The 14,919-nt window shown below is 40.3% G+C and overlaps 1 protein-coding gene across 1 annotated transcript; it reads right to left on the reverse strand.

Moving 5' to 3' along the window:
• Positions 1-2,018: 2,018 nt before the first annotated feature.
• On the reverse strand, positions 2,019-14,913 carry INIP (INTS3 and NABP interacting protein). The gene is made up of 5 exons (XM_009328966.1): positions 14,809-14,913; positions 14,219-14,305; positions 6,879-6,981; positions 4,228-4,318; positions 2,019-2,432 (listed from the first exon to the last, which is right to left on the reverse strand). The coding sequence occupies exons 2-5, from the start codon at positions 14,241-14,243 to the stop codon at positions 2,337-2,339; spliced, it is 315 nt and encodes a 104-aa protein (XP_009327241.1). The 5' UTR covers positions 14,244-14,305; positions 14,809-14,913; the 3' UTR covers positions 2,019-2,336.
• Positions 14,914-14,919: the final 6 nt, after the last annotated feature.

Below are 14,919 nucleotides of genomic sequence, written 5' to 3' on the forward strand. Positions count from 1 at the left end.
TGCTGAAATTACTGTACAGGGATAGATTAATGGTTTTAATACTGATTAATAGCGGAAAAGAAAAAGTAAGAGTGGCAAGACAAATTGATGCATCTGACACTAATTGCTAGAGTCTGTCGTTTCTAAGATAGAAGCTTCCGTATACAACATTTGTATCTTTGACAGCTAATTATACCTACATGTATCACCAAGTCCCTCACGATTACACAGAACAATTTGAGGCATTATAACTTAAAAATATTACAACAGCTGTGCCAATTTTTCCCCCTCTTTCAAATACCTCCACCTTTGGGCCCAGGCCCTGGTTTTCCAAAAGCAGATCTTTTGATACCCGAGACGAAAACACCACAGCCAGCAAGTTTAACTCTTTCAGTGGAGCAACTACAGCTTTCCAAAGGAGAAGGATCTTTACAGTTTCACTGCCTGGATCATATGCAGTCTGTGCAGGAACAGTGAGATTCTATCATTCAATTTGTTAGCACAGAGGGTTTCTTTCTATAGAGAAAGCAGACATTCTTTTGCCACTTTTCTCAAGGAAAAAAAAGAGCTCCTTTAATGTTAAAATGCCTAGCCTACTTTTTAAATTCAACTGAACTCTAAAATCCAAACTTCCTGCTATATCTGCTTTACCTTCTTTGTCTTTGTATGCTTCCAAGCTTGGATTGATTCATAGCTGCCTCTTCTACACACAGATTTGCAGATCTTTTTCTTCAAAGCATCTAAGATACTCAGTTCACACTGCCGAATAATGAGTAGTCAGGACAGCTTCATGATGAAGTTACTCTTGGTAATTAAAAAGAAAAAGCTACACAGAGCCAACCGCTGAAAACAGAAATGACAGTACTCTTTTCTCCATTGCCCACAAAACCCATCATCGTTCCCATGACTCACCACATCAGACCCCTCAAAAAAGCACACGATATGAATAGTTCACGTTACAACTGCACATCTTTAAGCTCTATCGGGCCTCCTCCACAAGATTCTCCTTCTTGAAAATGTTTCAGTATGCGACAGCTTCTGCAAGGGTCTGTACTCAGCTGAGGTATATGAAAGCGGTGGCATTTTCCTCATACCTGCACTGATCTCCTGGCCCTCACTCTGTTTTCTTACTCATGAAGAATGGAATTGTTAACGGTGCTTACAGTTCAGTAACGCTTACTGGGTTCAGGCAATCCCCTGCAGATGGAAACAGGATACCCTAAATGTCACTAAGGAAATCTGTAGACTACAATCCTGGAAACCTCATGGGACAGCTAAGTTTCTGCAAAAGACAGAGCTGCCTCAAATGGGCACCAATTCAACAGATGCTTTCCGATTTCTGGTTCTCACTTAAGTTCTCTTATTCTTTTTGTTCTCTTGTTCTAAAACTTGCCTCCATAGGTAAAGCAATCAATGTACTAGTATAATGGTATTAGTAAAGCTGTGGAGATATAAGAACATCTATGTAAGGACTGTTTTTCACTCTAAGTTACTTTATCCTGGTAGCATGATCACAATTCCAAAATAATTTACCTTAAGATCAACAGATTTCCTTTCAGCATGGAGCTGGAATTGGTTACCACAGATAAAAACAGGAAGGAAAAAAGCAAACAAAATGAAACACACTAAGCATTGAAAAAGGTATGACTAGAAAAATATGACCTTTTAGACTGAATTGTCCTTGCAGACAACACCTTCCATCTGAAATGTCCAGAGAAGTTAAAAGACTTCTTTTATTTTGTCTGTTAAAAGACTGTTTGAAACAATTGCTTTTTCCCCACTTTAATTCATTTTCATATTTCACAAAACAAAGTAAGAGGCAGGCACACTATATCTAAGGACTTGAGACCAGATGATATTACAACAGTAAATAGTACACTAGCAATGTTCCTGCATACAGGGAAAAAAAAAAAACCAACCCAAGACTGACTGATGCATTTAATAAATTCAGGTCTATTTTGATGGACAAAAGTAACTTTTGTCTTTCATTAAAGTCAAATATAGTACCTGTACACAATAATAAGAAACAAAAATGCTGACAGAGCGTGCATCTCTTGATGATTCTGGTTTGGACATTTATTTAAAGGAAGCACAGAAACAGGGAAGAGCAAGCGCTATGCACTTCACACACCAAGGAATTCTTATGTCTGACTTTTATCTGACAGAGGAACAGAAAAACAGGATAAAAATTGCTGTTCAACAACATTGCTTTTTTATCATTAGAGCTCACACTCCTGAAAGGCAACCACAAAAATCCAGAAAAAAGTAGATTTTAAGATAAGTAGAGAAATTAAAAGGTCGGTCAGTTCCTGCTATGGACAAAAATCAGACCTTGCAGTTCTGAGAAACAACATTCCTCATTCTGCCTCAAGTCGAGGTAAGACAGGAAGAATAAGATTTCCAAATGCAGAGTCTTGAGTTATGAAGTATCCTGAGGAATGTGCGTGTGCGTGCTGGAAAGAGAAAAACATTTGTTAAAGCATAACTCCCTGCAGCACTGATATAATTCAAGACTTTACAGCTTCAGCAGCATTAATTATTTATTTCTCCCAGTCTGCTCCTCAACTCTGGTAGTCAAATTCAAAACCAGCATTTTAGATCAGCCACATCTGAACAGGGCCCATCAAGGGAGTTAACTCGGCCATTCCCTGTTGCTCCTTTTTCCAGCAAGTCCCATGGAGGTGGGGAGAGTGGTAATGAACTCCTGACGGCTCTCCTCTGCCTAGACCCCATACTTCCACTTCCATCTGTAACCAACTTACAGGTCTTGGTATGTGACAGCTGCCACATATGACTGGCAGAAGTGTGCATCAGTAGCGTCACGCAACCTGAGGCTGCATGTACAGATGACATGTGACCAGACACACTCCTGGACAACGTGGGACACCAGCCTTCTGCTCATGTGATGTACATACGCTTGTTCACCCGAGGAGGGCAGCTGCTGCTTATGGCTCTGGACAACCCTTGTAAAATCACACGTAGCCCTTCCCAGTTCAAAGACTGGACTCCAGTAAGCTAGACAGCCTGCATATTCCTTCCTTCCACCACCAGGGAAAAGCCCTAGAGGATATAAAATTTAGCCTGAGCCAGCAGTGTGCCCTTGCAGCGATAAATGCTACCAGCACAGTTGGCTGCATCAGCAGCAGCAGAGCCAGCACGCCAAGGGAAGCTACCCATGAGGCTGCATTTGTGACACTGTGTTTGGTTTGAGATACAAACTGGAGGGAGTCCAACAGAGACCCAAAGAGACAGCTGGGGGCTGGGCTGGAGCTCTCAACGTCCAAGGTGATGTGAGAGGACTCAGCTTCTTGTAAGAAGAAAAAGCTGAGGGGAGATCTTATGCTCTTTTCAGATACCCAGTGATGGGATATAGAGAAGACAGAGCCAGACTCAGAGCCAAGAAAGGTTGTGAGAAGTCCATCCCTGGAGAGCTTCAAAACTTGATTGGACCATGCCCTGAACAACATGATGTAGCACTGCTGTTAGTCATCCTTTGAGCAGGGCACTGGACTAGAAACCTCCAGAGGATCCTTCCAGCCTGCCATGTTCTGTGATCAACACAGGACACCAGCCAGAGCTCACTTCTGCTCCTATTCATTTTAGGAGAACCAATATGGGGCCTTTACTGGGTAACAGAAACACAACAAGGCATAGGATACGTGAACAGGGTTGCTAGTTTGCATCTCAATGTTTTTCCCATTCTTGTGCTCACTGATAAATCCTGCTGTCTAGAGCGCCAGAAAGGCAGGTGCCCGTATACTGGCCTTCCTGCTCAATTTCCAATTTCAACACCAAAATCAGCCTCACTGACATGAGCAAAATAGCAGCAAATAGAAGACTGTAAATGTACAAATAATTTTTCCAAATCTTTCACCCCTGTCACTCGTAACTGCAGGGTATTTACTTGGCATCTACTCTGATTCAACCAAGGAAAGCCATGTGGCTAGTTCTCCCTACGTTCCATGAGACATTCAGAAGTATGGTGAAACTGACTCTTGACTGAGGTGTACAAAACAGCTATGATGACACTGTAGGCTACATTCTTACAACCATATCGAGGGAGAATGAGCTGGTAGATTTAAGTGTTCATCATAACAGAAGAAACTTCATTTGTGATCAATACAGAAATGTATGAAACCTAACCTCTAAAAGGGGCTTTTCATTCTCCCTAGGTGCAGGACTGCTCTCTGAAGGGATGCACATCTAACACAGAGCCAAGCTAAACTCTACCTGACTGTATCAGCTTACCTGCAGTGCAGCCTTCTGCTGTGCTGCGATGTGCTGTTGCTCAGCATGATCACGGAAATCTTTGTTCAGTGGTGATCTTGCAAGTGCAATGCTGCAAAAAAGAACAAGATGGTATGATACGTAACACAGAAAAAATGGTGTCCTTGCCATTCTAGCCATAGATTCCATGACTTCCACAGCTCATGATTTATTTGACTCATGGCTTGACAATTGTTAACTATTGTTTGGAATTACTATTTGCTAACATAAGAGAGAAAAGCAAAGTGGAGTCACCACAGCCATATCATTTGACCCAGCATAAACAACTGATACCAAACTAAACCCAGAAGACCCACAGTCCTGAAGCCTGCCGTGGATTTCGCTCATGGATGGAGTCCCACTGAAGTCAGTCGAACCACTAGGGTGCAACGTCAAACAATGTCAGCAATTTTTAAAACAACAGCTTTGTGTTTTCACCATTAATTACTCAGTCACTCAGTGACTGTCCTGAACAACTGTGATAAACAGAAGCACTAACAAGAGCTCTGCAGTCTGCAGTATAAGACCAGTTCTTCAGCAGGTGGGTGGCAGATCACTGCTTGTGGTAAAGGAGCTTCCTATTGACGTAACTGAAACAATGATCCTCTGAGGATAGCTTAGAGTACCTAAAATTGATTTTGCTTATCTATCGCCAAGCAGCATATATTAGGTTTCAAATTAAAATCTCTAAATAGGTTTTCCTGGCTTTTGTATCTTAAGACTTGTCCACCTTGTTAACCAAAAAAGAATAAATAAAAAGCAGACTTTTTTTCCCCCCAATTCTATATAAGTAACATGATCAGCTGTCCTCCAGATGAAATCAATGAGGACTGCCATTAGAGCTGTATCACAACATAATTCACAACTACCTCTGAAATTGGCTCTGGAGACTGGTGCTGAAAGCCCAGGTCTCCTCAGCCATAGAGACAAAATTATTAAGGACAACAAGGGATCCAAGCAAACTCATCAACTGACCTTTCCCAGCAGCTTCAATGTCAACAGCTGATTTAGTAAATCATTTTTTCTAAAGCAGCCATGCTCCTGAAAAGACCTTTAGCCAAATCCACACCTAAATGCATAATGAAAGCTAAGTAACGATCCTCTGAACAGATTTTATGACAAATATTAAGATAAGCTTCACTGCTGGAGAAGAGTACTACTGTTTATTTAAAACATAATATTTTCAGTTATTTTGAAGGTATTTATTTTGCCTTTAATTCTGTACCCTCTAACTATTCAGTATGATTTCTGTGGATAATCTTAAGGCTTCATTATAAGCCAACACTTTTCAAGAGAGGTCTTCTGTTCTTGGATAGAGGATTCCCATATGCCAAGGCCAGAAATCAATTAACTCATTTACCCTTACGCTGGCCATGCCACTATTGTGCTTCAGGTACATCACGCTTTTTTCTGTCAAGTTTGCAGAATTTCTGTGGTCTCACTTCTGACAACTCTGTGGTCCAAAACCTTTGCCACAACATCCCCGCCACAGAACTGTCAGCTTCTCAAAAATCACACATCAGCCCATCGTGCCAAAGCAGAGAGTTTGACTGCTGCTTTGTAGGTCCCCCCCCCATCCCCACCTTCAAAATTAGTAAATTCTAGTTCTGCTCATTAGCATGTAGTGTTATTTTTCCTTAAAGAAAAAAGAAAGCAAACAAGCACTCCCTGAACCTCTGCCAGACTTGCAATGAAGTATGGGAATACTGTATCCAGGAGTCAGGGGTTGTACATAACAGTGTATTTCTATTTTCTTCTCTAATCAATAATTTTGCTTGAATAGTAACTGTATACAGAGTCACTCAGAGATCTAACTCAGGCTATTTCAAATATTCTGCACGCTTTTTGACAGTATGAAGGAATTAAAGGTGACCTAGACTCTCCTTGAAAAAAGACACAGGCAACACTCAGACCGTATTCAGAGTATTTGACTCTTGTACAGATACTGCATGTAACACACTGTGTCTAGAATATGGCACTGCACTCACTTCATGCTAACCCAAAAGTTCAACTATCTCAATTTCTCCACATAAACCAGTGTGTGATTTTCTAGTTACTGATTCATGGCAAAAATCTAATCTTTTTGTCTTAAATGGGAGAAATCCCAGAGACAGCTCCCAAACTCAGGTTAGATTATTACACCTTATGGTGTAGAATCATGCTTACAACGCAGTGCCTTTTACAAGATCTGCAGTAACATAAACTGGCTTTGTCTTGCACACAGGGAGTTTCAAGGATAACTCACTCCCAGCTATAACTGTTCTTCTCTAAACACAGTACCCTGAACCTAATGGTCTGCTACTTCCATTCTTTAGAGCATTTTAGCTTAATAATTAAATGCCTTCTCAGTGCCTGCTACCTGATTCTTCTTTAAGGTTGGCTTTAATACAGTTAAGTAAGCCTATCTGCTTCTCCCCTTCTCAAATGGAAATTATGTAAGCCAGAATTCAGGGTCTGTAAACAGTTTTAAATACTAGTATGTTCCTAAAGTGCAAGGTCTCTCTGACCGGTTATTGAGGATGGTCAGAAAACGCTTCTGGTAAGTGTTTATGTAAGTTTACAGCTCACTTGCTATTTTTTTTTTCCTTTGATGTAATCAGTGATGTCCAAACAGGTCTAAGAACATAAAATACCTGGCTCCAGGGTGATTTGTGGAAGACTGGTTTTGCATAAGTAACTTTCTCTTCTCCTTGTCTAGTTCTGCCAGGATTGCAACCCTATTTTTATTCTGGAAACCTGGTGGGAACGACAGAAAAATATTAGAGAGATTTACTTGATTTCTATGGCCCAACTCTAACCTTGTGCAATTAAAAGTCTCTATACAATATGACATTATGATGAATACACTAATCTTCAAAGCTTTGCACCCATCTGAAAGGCTATTAATAAATAGGTTTCATTTTTCCTTTTCTCATTTTACAACATGAAATAGCTTCCTTAAGCTATCATACATATTAATACATTTTAAACTACAGAATTCTGTCTCAAGTTAGATCCTACCCCTTCCCAAGCCAGCTCTGGAGCTATGAACAAGGTACATGATCAAATACTTCCCTTTCAAAAAAAAAGTGAACTTACCAGGTTCTAGATTTAAAATGCAGTCACTGAACATACAAGTCAATAATAATGGAGTAACATACTCATGGGGCCTAATTTCTCATGCCAGTGAACTCAAAACTATAACACAAGTTTTACATATGTAACAGGTAAGAATGAGACAACCACTAAGCTTGCACATGTGCTTATATAAAAAAATTACCACCTTTTATTCAATCTATGCAGAAAGGTTTTGGTTTTAATATAGTGATGTCCTTACATATACACACTACCCTTACTCTGAGTATGACCACAGTGGAGTATGACCACAATGCTGGAATAGAGAAACAAAATTAAACTGTCTGGGCACACTACGAGAACGCAGCCTTTATTTGCTCTGTACATCATTCTCCCAAAGGGACCTTGTATACTAGAGAAGGAGTCTGGAAGTAGAGTGACTGAGGGAATTTAGAAAATGCCTAAAATACCAGCTATTTGTGTATTCTCAAAGTTGCGTTCTAAATGAAAATGTGGCAAAACTGCTGCACTTACAGAGGACTCTCATATGGTAAGGGATCTTATCACAGCTACCAAATAAACCAGATACACAAGTCCCTGCTGTTGCCCAGAATGCCCGTACAGCACAGTTGAGGACAACGGCTACAGAGCTGACTCTTATAGGCCTCTATGCCACTAAGGACACTCCTCATGTCAAGAATATACACTTTTTTTAATCTCTAATTTGCTGCTATTCTATAAATATCAAGCCACTACACTGTCATAAAAAAAGATGTAAAAGTCAAGTTACGTCCTTTATTTCCTCCGTACAAAAAGTCAGTATTACTCCCATTGGAAACTGCTGTGTGTTGTGCCCCTAACCCCGTCCTGAGTGCTGTTTTAGTAACACCACTAAAAAACGGTAGCCCACAAGCTGTTAGGAAGGCTAGACATGGTAACTCTTAAGGGGAGCATTAGAATGTCAAAGTAAAAGGATTTCAAATTTATTTTCAGTAGCTGCACTCAAAAGTTCATTCTTGTTGAGAGATTGTCTGTTGCTGCTCAATTACATAATCCAATATTCCCTTCATTAGCATGGCTCAATGAAGGAGACAATTATCAGGTAGAAACCTTCAACTCTAAATAATAATTTGCATCTGTACTGCTTTGCTATCAAACCCTCACCTTTTTCTTTTACTATGCCTAACATACGCACCCCTGAGCCTCAGAGTTCTCCAAAGGAGCAGTCGTTTGATTACATTTTACTGTGGTTTTATGCAAGATCACCCATAATCATCTTTACATTTGTTAACAGATTTTTAAATTAAATTTAATTAATTGCTATTTTCCCGTCTGTTAATCTCCTTCCCACATGGCATTAGTTACACTTAAACTCTGTTTTTTAAGTGTATTGATTCAGGTCTTCGATGTTTCTCTGCTCTTTAGGTATTGTACACCATCTTTTTTTGAACACCCTGCATTTGCAATGAGTTTGAAACATTAAAACACAGATGAATGTGTGCTCCAAGAGATAAAAAGGCTGAGAGATCTTGCTAACAAGCTAAGATTCAACATTTCTGAGTTGCAGGTAGCCCAGACTTTATTTTCTTGTAAATTCTAGAGACAATGCTGTAATAGGATGACTGAAGTACCTCTAAGAGGGTCTGAGCTAAACTGATCATGTCTGTATGCTCATTCTACACCGTTTTCAGCCAAAAAGCTTAATACTTGACATATTACTCAGCAGCCTTCTGCTAGTGCTTGTTTATTCCGAACTGCGTAAATCTAAACGCATGCTTGGAATTCAGACAATATGGTGACTGAGGCAAGAAAAAGGAGACCACTTTTTAATATAAGTTGCTGTCAGCTAAAAATAAAGACTAGATATTCTTACATTTATCATGAAGCAGATGGTATGATTCAGAAAGGCTTGAGACATGCAAGAATAAAATTTTAAACGTTGTTTTTAAACTGTGATCAAACTGTGCAAGATTATCACTGTCTTCTATTTTAGTACAAGTCTTGCTAGAGTATCTTATGGCAGAAACTCTAGAGGGATTCAAAAGAAACCCAAGTATTTTTTCTTCCTTTTCTTATCCCTCTACTAAGAGAGGATTTTTTTTTTTTTTTGGGGGGGGGGGGGGGGGAGCATTTTTTTTCTCTAGAATTCAGACAGTGCCCATCAGCAACCTGCTGTACTGAAAAAGTAATTTGTTTAAGAGAATTTGTTAACGGTAAGTAGAAAAAAGCCTACTTGAGAAAATGGAGGAGGATATCCAACACATACATGTTAGTGCTCCTCAGCTGAGCGATGTGAAGTTCCTACAGGTATTTTAAACTTTTTTAAAAAGCAAAGTAAAACCTGTTCATTTGAAAGTTAACAATGGAGAGAGCAGGTAAGGGGGGTTTTTTTTTTTTTTTGGGGGGGGGGGGGAGTAGCAGTATTTTGCTCTAGAATTCAGACAGTGCCCATCAGCAACCTGCTGTACTGAAAAAGTAATTTGTTTAAGAGAATTTGTTAACGGTAAGTAGAAAAAAGCCTACTTGAGAAAATGGAGGAGGATATCCAACACATACATGTTAGTGCTCCTCAGCTGAGCGATGTGAAGTTCCTACAGGTATTTTAAACTTTTTTAAAAAGCAAAGTAAAACCTGTTCATTTGAAAGTTAACAATGGAGAGAGCAAGACATGAGAAATCCATTTTAGAGAGAAAATCTGGCATCCTTACAAAATAATCCATTGCATCTGGCAATACATAAGCGAGACTTCCGTTTAGATTCTTCCCTGCCCAGGACCCCAAAGTGCTTCCACAAAGACCAACTTGAAACAGCTACAGAAGTTTCCTACTTCAATTATAAAGAAAGTAAATTTTCATCTGTAAATTTGATATGTCTGTTCTGCTTTCAAGTACTAAAAATGCAGACATGCAAAAAAAAAAGCCATCCTTAGTATAGACTGGATTCTTACCTGTGAAAGGAAGTGTAGATTTTTCAAACACAGCAACTTCTTAATAAAGCTTTAAGTTTAGACTTCCCTTAACTGGGCTGAGTTGCACTACTATTTTGAGTTCAAACAGTTCATGAGTATTGCAATTTATCAATATTCTCTGCTTTGCAGACACAAGAATCCTGACACAAAATGACCCTTTCAAGGCAGCTAAATAGATTAATGGCAGTGTCAAATGTCACACTGAGCACCTGGATCCTCAGATTACTCTCTAAGGTAGCAGATTCAGGACATTTAAAATTTAAACCTGTTCTTTCTGACACCTCTATTTCTGACATCAAGCATGGTATTAATGTGCTCTGTGGAGGAGCTAAAAGTTTACTTGCACCGATGTTTTGCATATGAAAGGTAGAAAATTAGGGAAAGTTGAAGCCTTGCTGAGCGATACTGGTAGCTTTAATAGCTCACAGCAAACTTCGCTCTTTAACCTAATCCTAACACCTAATCCTACCACCCTACCTCACTGATATCTATGTCCGTGAGATCTACTAGTTAACTCTGCATGGCAAGAAACAGTATTACCTTTATCTACTTCAAAGTTCTTGCTTTTCATTTCTTATCTTTTCCCTGATCGAATTCACAGTATGTTTAAGTTTTTTCTAATATGCATTATTTATCATTTGTCCACAGATGTGTAATGGCATGAAAGAGTCCTCTGACACTTTGTGTTCAGGATACACTTCTACCTGGAAAAATGGTTTCAAAGCTGGATGTCTATTCCAAGGTCTATACATGTGTCACTGCACACTGTTCTGCCTGCTCAATTCAGAAAGCAATTTCTTTACTGAAGTGCATGCTTTCTAGCCTTCATGAAGCGAGGCAGCAACCTCTTAAAAAGCAGACTCTAAAGACCTTATCAAACATGCAACGCTTGGGAAAAAGGATGGAGTAACTGTATTTTGATTTCCTCTTCTGCTTATGACTACTGGCATGGCAAAACATCATCTAATAGTCTGCTGTACATCAATTCTTTTCAGTAACAATTTACATTCGGATATGCTTTCATATATGTTGTGTGACAATGAAACAAAAGGCATATTGGTAATTCAGTAAATTAACTTGAATTACTAGAAGATATATATTAATATATTTTGTCTGTCCCTCCAGAAAACAGCTACATGCATAGCTGAATGTAAGTCATTGACTGCTTTATGGCCACAAAGTTCTCCAGGGAAGAGACAGGCTACAGCCCTCAAGTGCTATGCTTGCACACAGATCAGACTGAGACGCAGAGCAGCAAAGTTTGCAGATGATGACATAATTCAATGCAGAACAGCAGGCTCTTCCTTTTTAACATAGACTTGGTGAACAGAATGCGAAATCTAGCTGGTCAGACTGTGTTACATGAATGTGCTCACGCACCTTTAGGCCAAAAGGATAAAACAACCGCCAGGACAGAAAGAGACCTTGTAGAATTGCTACAGCCTGAAGCTTAGAATTCTGTACGTATTCAAGAGCTTGGTTCTTCCAATGTACCAGAACTTTTCTTTTCTGAAAGGTTCAGCCCTGTCTGTCGCAGGACCTGTATTTCTTCCACCTGTGGGGACCTAAAAGGAGAGTTCCTTCTCGAGCAGTCACATTTCTCCCATCTCAGAGGCCTTCCTCTAGGAGAACTCACACATGGAGTCTTTAATTTAGTAACATGCAAGGTATGCTCCGGCCTTGCTGTGCACAAGCACAAGCATTACAAGAGCAGCCTTATTAATGCATGTTGTGTAAGTACTGTAAAGTATTGCTGCAGAAGCAGTGTATTACCAAGCACCTGAAAGTATTTTCTGTAATTTAGAAGCTGATTCCCCCCCCACACACACACCAAAATGTACCAGTCTGGTCTATGAGCTCATCTTGTGGACAATACACAGCATGTTAAAAGCTTTTCCATTTCTTCTAAATGCTGTAATCAATCTCGTGCAATCAGTTCCATGTGGTACTAACAGCCTGAAGTAAGGCTTTCGTTCAATTCTATTTGGCTTTGCTGCACTCGTAGGCAGCTCCTTATCTTTCAAATTCTAACCAAGAGTGCTTTCCTAAGAGTCCAATGAATTAAAGGAAGTCCAGTCCACAAAATCTTAACCTTTGTAGTCCGAGTCTGCAATTAACAGAAAACTCAATTAGCTCCTAGGAAAATACTCGGTAGTGATTAAAGGGAAAGAAACAACTCGGTACAAAAAATTATGAGCACAGTCTACCTGTTGGAAGGCTAATGTTTAATTCATCCTTACAGTTCTGTCTGAGTAAGCGCTACCATTCATAACCCTTTCAGTGAGTGTTTCAGTAAATCCCTATTCCTTTTGTTCAAGAAGAGGGAAATGAGAGAATGAATTGCTTGAACGGTACCAATACGTGTGCCATGCAGCAAGCTGAAAATGCAGTATTTGTCTCAAGCACTTTCACTAGCAGACTGCATCTGGCCAAGAGAAAGATCTAGAGGCCTTAAACTGTTGCTCGTATTTACCTGTTCCTTTCTAATTTTCCTAGGTGTATTATTCATAGGCTCATTTGGGTGATTAAACTTGGTAGTGTTTCTTGCCTGCTTAGTGCAAATAGTTTTCGTATGATAATTAAACAGTTCCTTTCAGGCTGCTCTAAAGGGTATCTCAAAGTATAAAAGCAGATTCCAAGGCTCTATTACATTATAAGCCTCTAGAATTTGGAGGGAAGCAAAGGCATTCTGGCACTGAAATCTCATCCTACTTCTCAGTAAATTCACATAAGAAAAAGTAGCTTTTAACTCTCTACGACAACATTGTATTCCTTTCAATGATGCTGACTTGGTATTCATAGAATAAAGCAAGATTTACCACTGCGTACCAAAAACTTCCCAGAGTTGAAATTTGCAGACAGACAACTATCTGCAATCTGCAGTACTCCTCTCTCAACACTTTACAGAAGCTCGATGAGCATGACAAAAACTACCTTCTTTTCGTCAAGTAGCCGGTATAATCTGTCCTTTGGACCAACACATTTCTTCTGTACTTGTTTTGAAAGCAGAGGGCTGTTGTGGGGGGAAGGGGAGGAAACCACACAAGTGATCTGGTACTCCTTCAAAGTATCAGCACTTCAGAATTAGTTACACCCAGCTTTGCGGGACTGCTTTCCTGGATAAGGACACTCACACGCAGATGTGCATGAAGAAGTATCCGGTTGCTGGGAAACTGAACTCTGCGTTCATTTCTCATAAACAGTAAGTGAAGAGCCATACCCGAGAAGCTTCTTTCTCCTCAGCAATTCCGGTAGAAAAGACAAGCCTCAGAGTTCCACTAAGATTTCCGGAAAGCACCTCTAGAGGGCGATTTAAGACCCCTCCTCCATTTACCGTGTGACACACCCCCAAGACCCTCAGCTCCCGCTAATGCACGTGCCTCGGCTAGACAGATGGACCATTTCCACATCTTGAACGATTTTACGCATGCAATTCAGATCCGTCATCATGCAAAGAAACATTTCATCCGAGTTAGCATTACGATTTTATTTGGCTTTTCCTCCCAGGCTTGGCCACTTGCTATCTATCTTTGACAGCTATTACTGCCTGGGTCTTGCTGCTCCCCCCACGACATGGAATATAGGACTTTTGGCTGTTCCCTGACGCTGAGGGCAAGAGCTGCAAGTCATGTTCAATGCTAAGCGTTTTAAGTGTCTGAAATATGCTTCAGGAAATAACCACAGCACCACAGGCATGATAGGTACTTCATCACCTGAGCATAAAGGAGTGAACAGTAATTCAGAGCTCCCCAGCCATCAGCGGTCTTTTTCAACCATTTAACGTGTGCGTGTTCTCCCAGAAGTCTTGCTCACATTCTGCTACTTTCAGCCCCACCTTCCTGCCTCTCTTCCCCTTTTTGCTCTTTCCATGAAGTAAACTTACGGTTTTGGTGACTTCACTGACATTTTGCACAGAGTCTTTCCCCTTGCAATACCGAGATTAAAACCTACCTTGTCCTGAAGGATTTGCTGCCATCCTTCAATTTTCAGCCCTAGCTTTATTCAGCTGCAGTTCAAATCTTTTAACCCCACAAATATCTGCAAAACAGGCACAAGATAAGATAAACATATTCCTTTTAAAGAAAAGCTTGGATTTCATTCTGTTACGGATTTCATCAATGTGGCAACTGTTACAAAGCGTAAGCCAAATACAGCATGTGTACTGCTTAAAATATGTAATACTATTTATATTGTTCCGATTGAAATTTTTAGCTTGAAACAGCAACAGTTGCGATCAATCCTTTTTCAGATTCTAGTCACTTAAGAATAACCTTTAGAGTCACCCTGGAGTCATACGCGCTTTTTTGTAACATAACTTCTTCCTGACAAAGCATGTCGGACTACACTTAAGAGTCACGCTAAAGCATTATACTCCTTAAATGCTAAAGCCCCAAAAGACCTCAATTTAGGCTCTTAACTCAGGAAAACTGATTATTTGAGGAAAGAAAATCTAAATCCCAGCTACGAGGCCTGCTGAAAGTTACCATCCTCACAGCTGTGGCAAAACAAAAAGGGATGCCCGCTCCTCAGCCGTACGTCACCTCGGGCCACCACCAGCTTCCCTCTCCATCAAGGTGCTGGGCTGCCGGGCGCAGCGGCGAGGGGCTCCAGCCGAGCGGCGCGGAGGGGCGGGGCGGGAGCGCCGAATCCTG

This window comes from Pygoscelis adeliae, unplaced genomic scaffold, assembly GCF_000699105.1.
Source record: "Pygoscelis adeliae isolate BGI_AS28 unplaced genomic scaffold, ASM69910v1 Scaffold127, whole genome shotgun sequence".
NCBI classification, from domain to species: domain Eukaryota; kingdom Metazoa; phylum Chordata; class Aves; order Sphenisciformes; family Spheniscidae; genus Pygoscelis; species Pygoscelis adeliae.

Coding starts and splice junctions, on each gene's coding strand:
- INIP (XM_009328966.1), bottom strand. CDS start 14,243: ATGGCAGCAAATCCTTCAGGACAAG. Junction 4,319..6,878: donor ACAAATCACCCTGGAGCCAG/GTATTTTATGTT, acceptor TCTTTTTTGCAG/CATTGCACTTGCAAGATCAC. Junction 2,433..4,227: donor AGCAGAAGGCTGCACTGCAG/GTAAGCTGATAC, acceptor TTCTCTTTCCAG/CACGCACACGCACATTCCTC.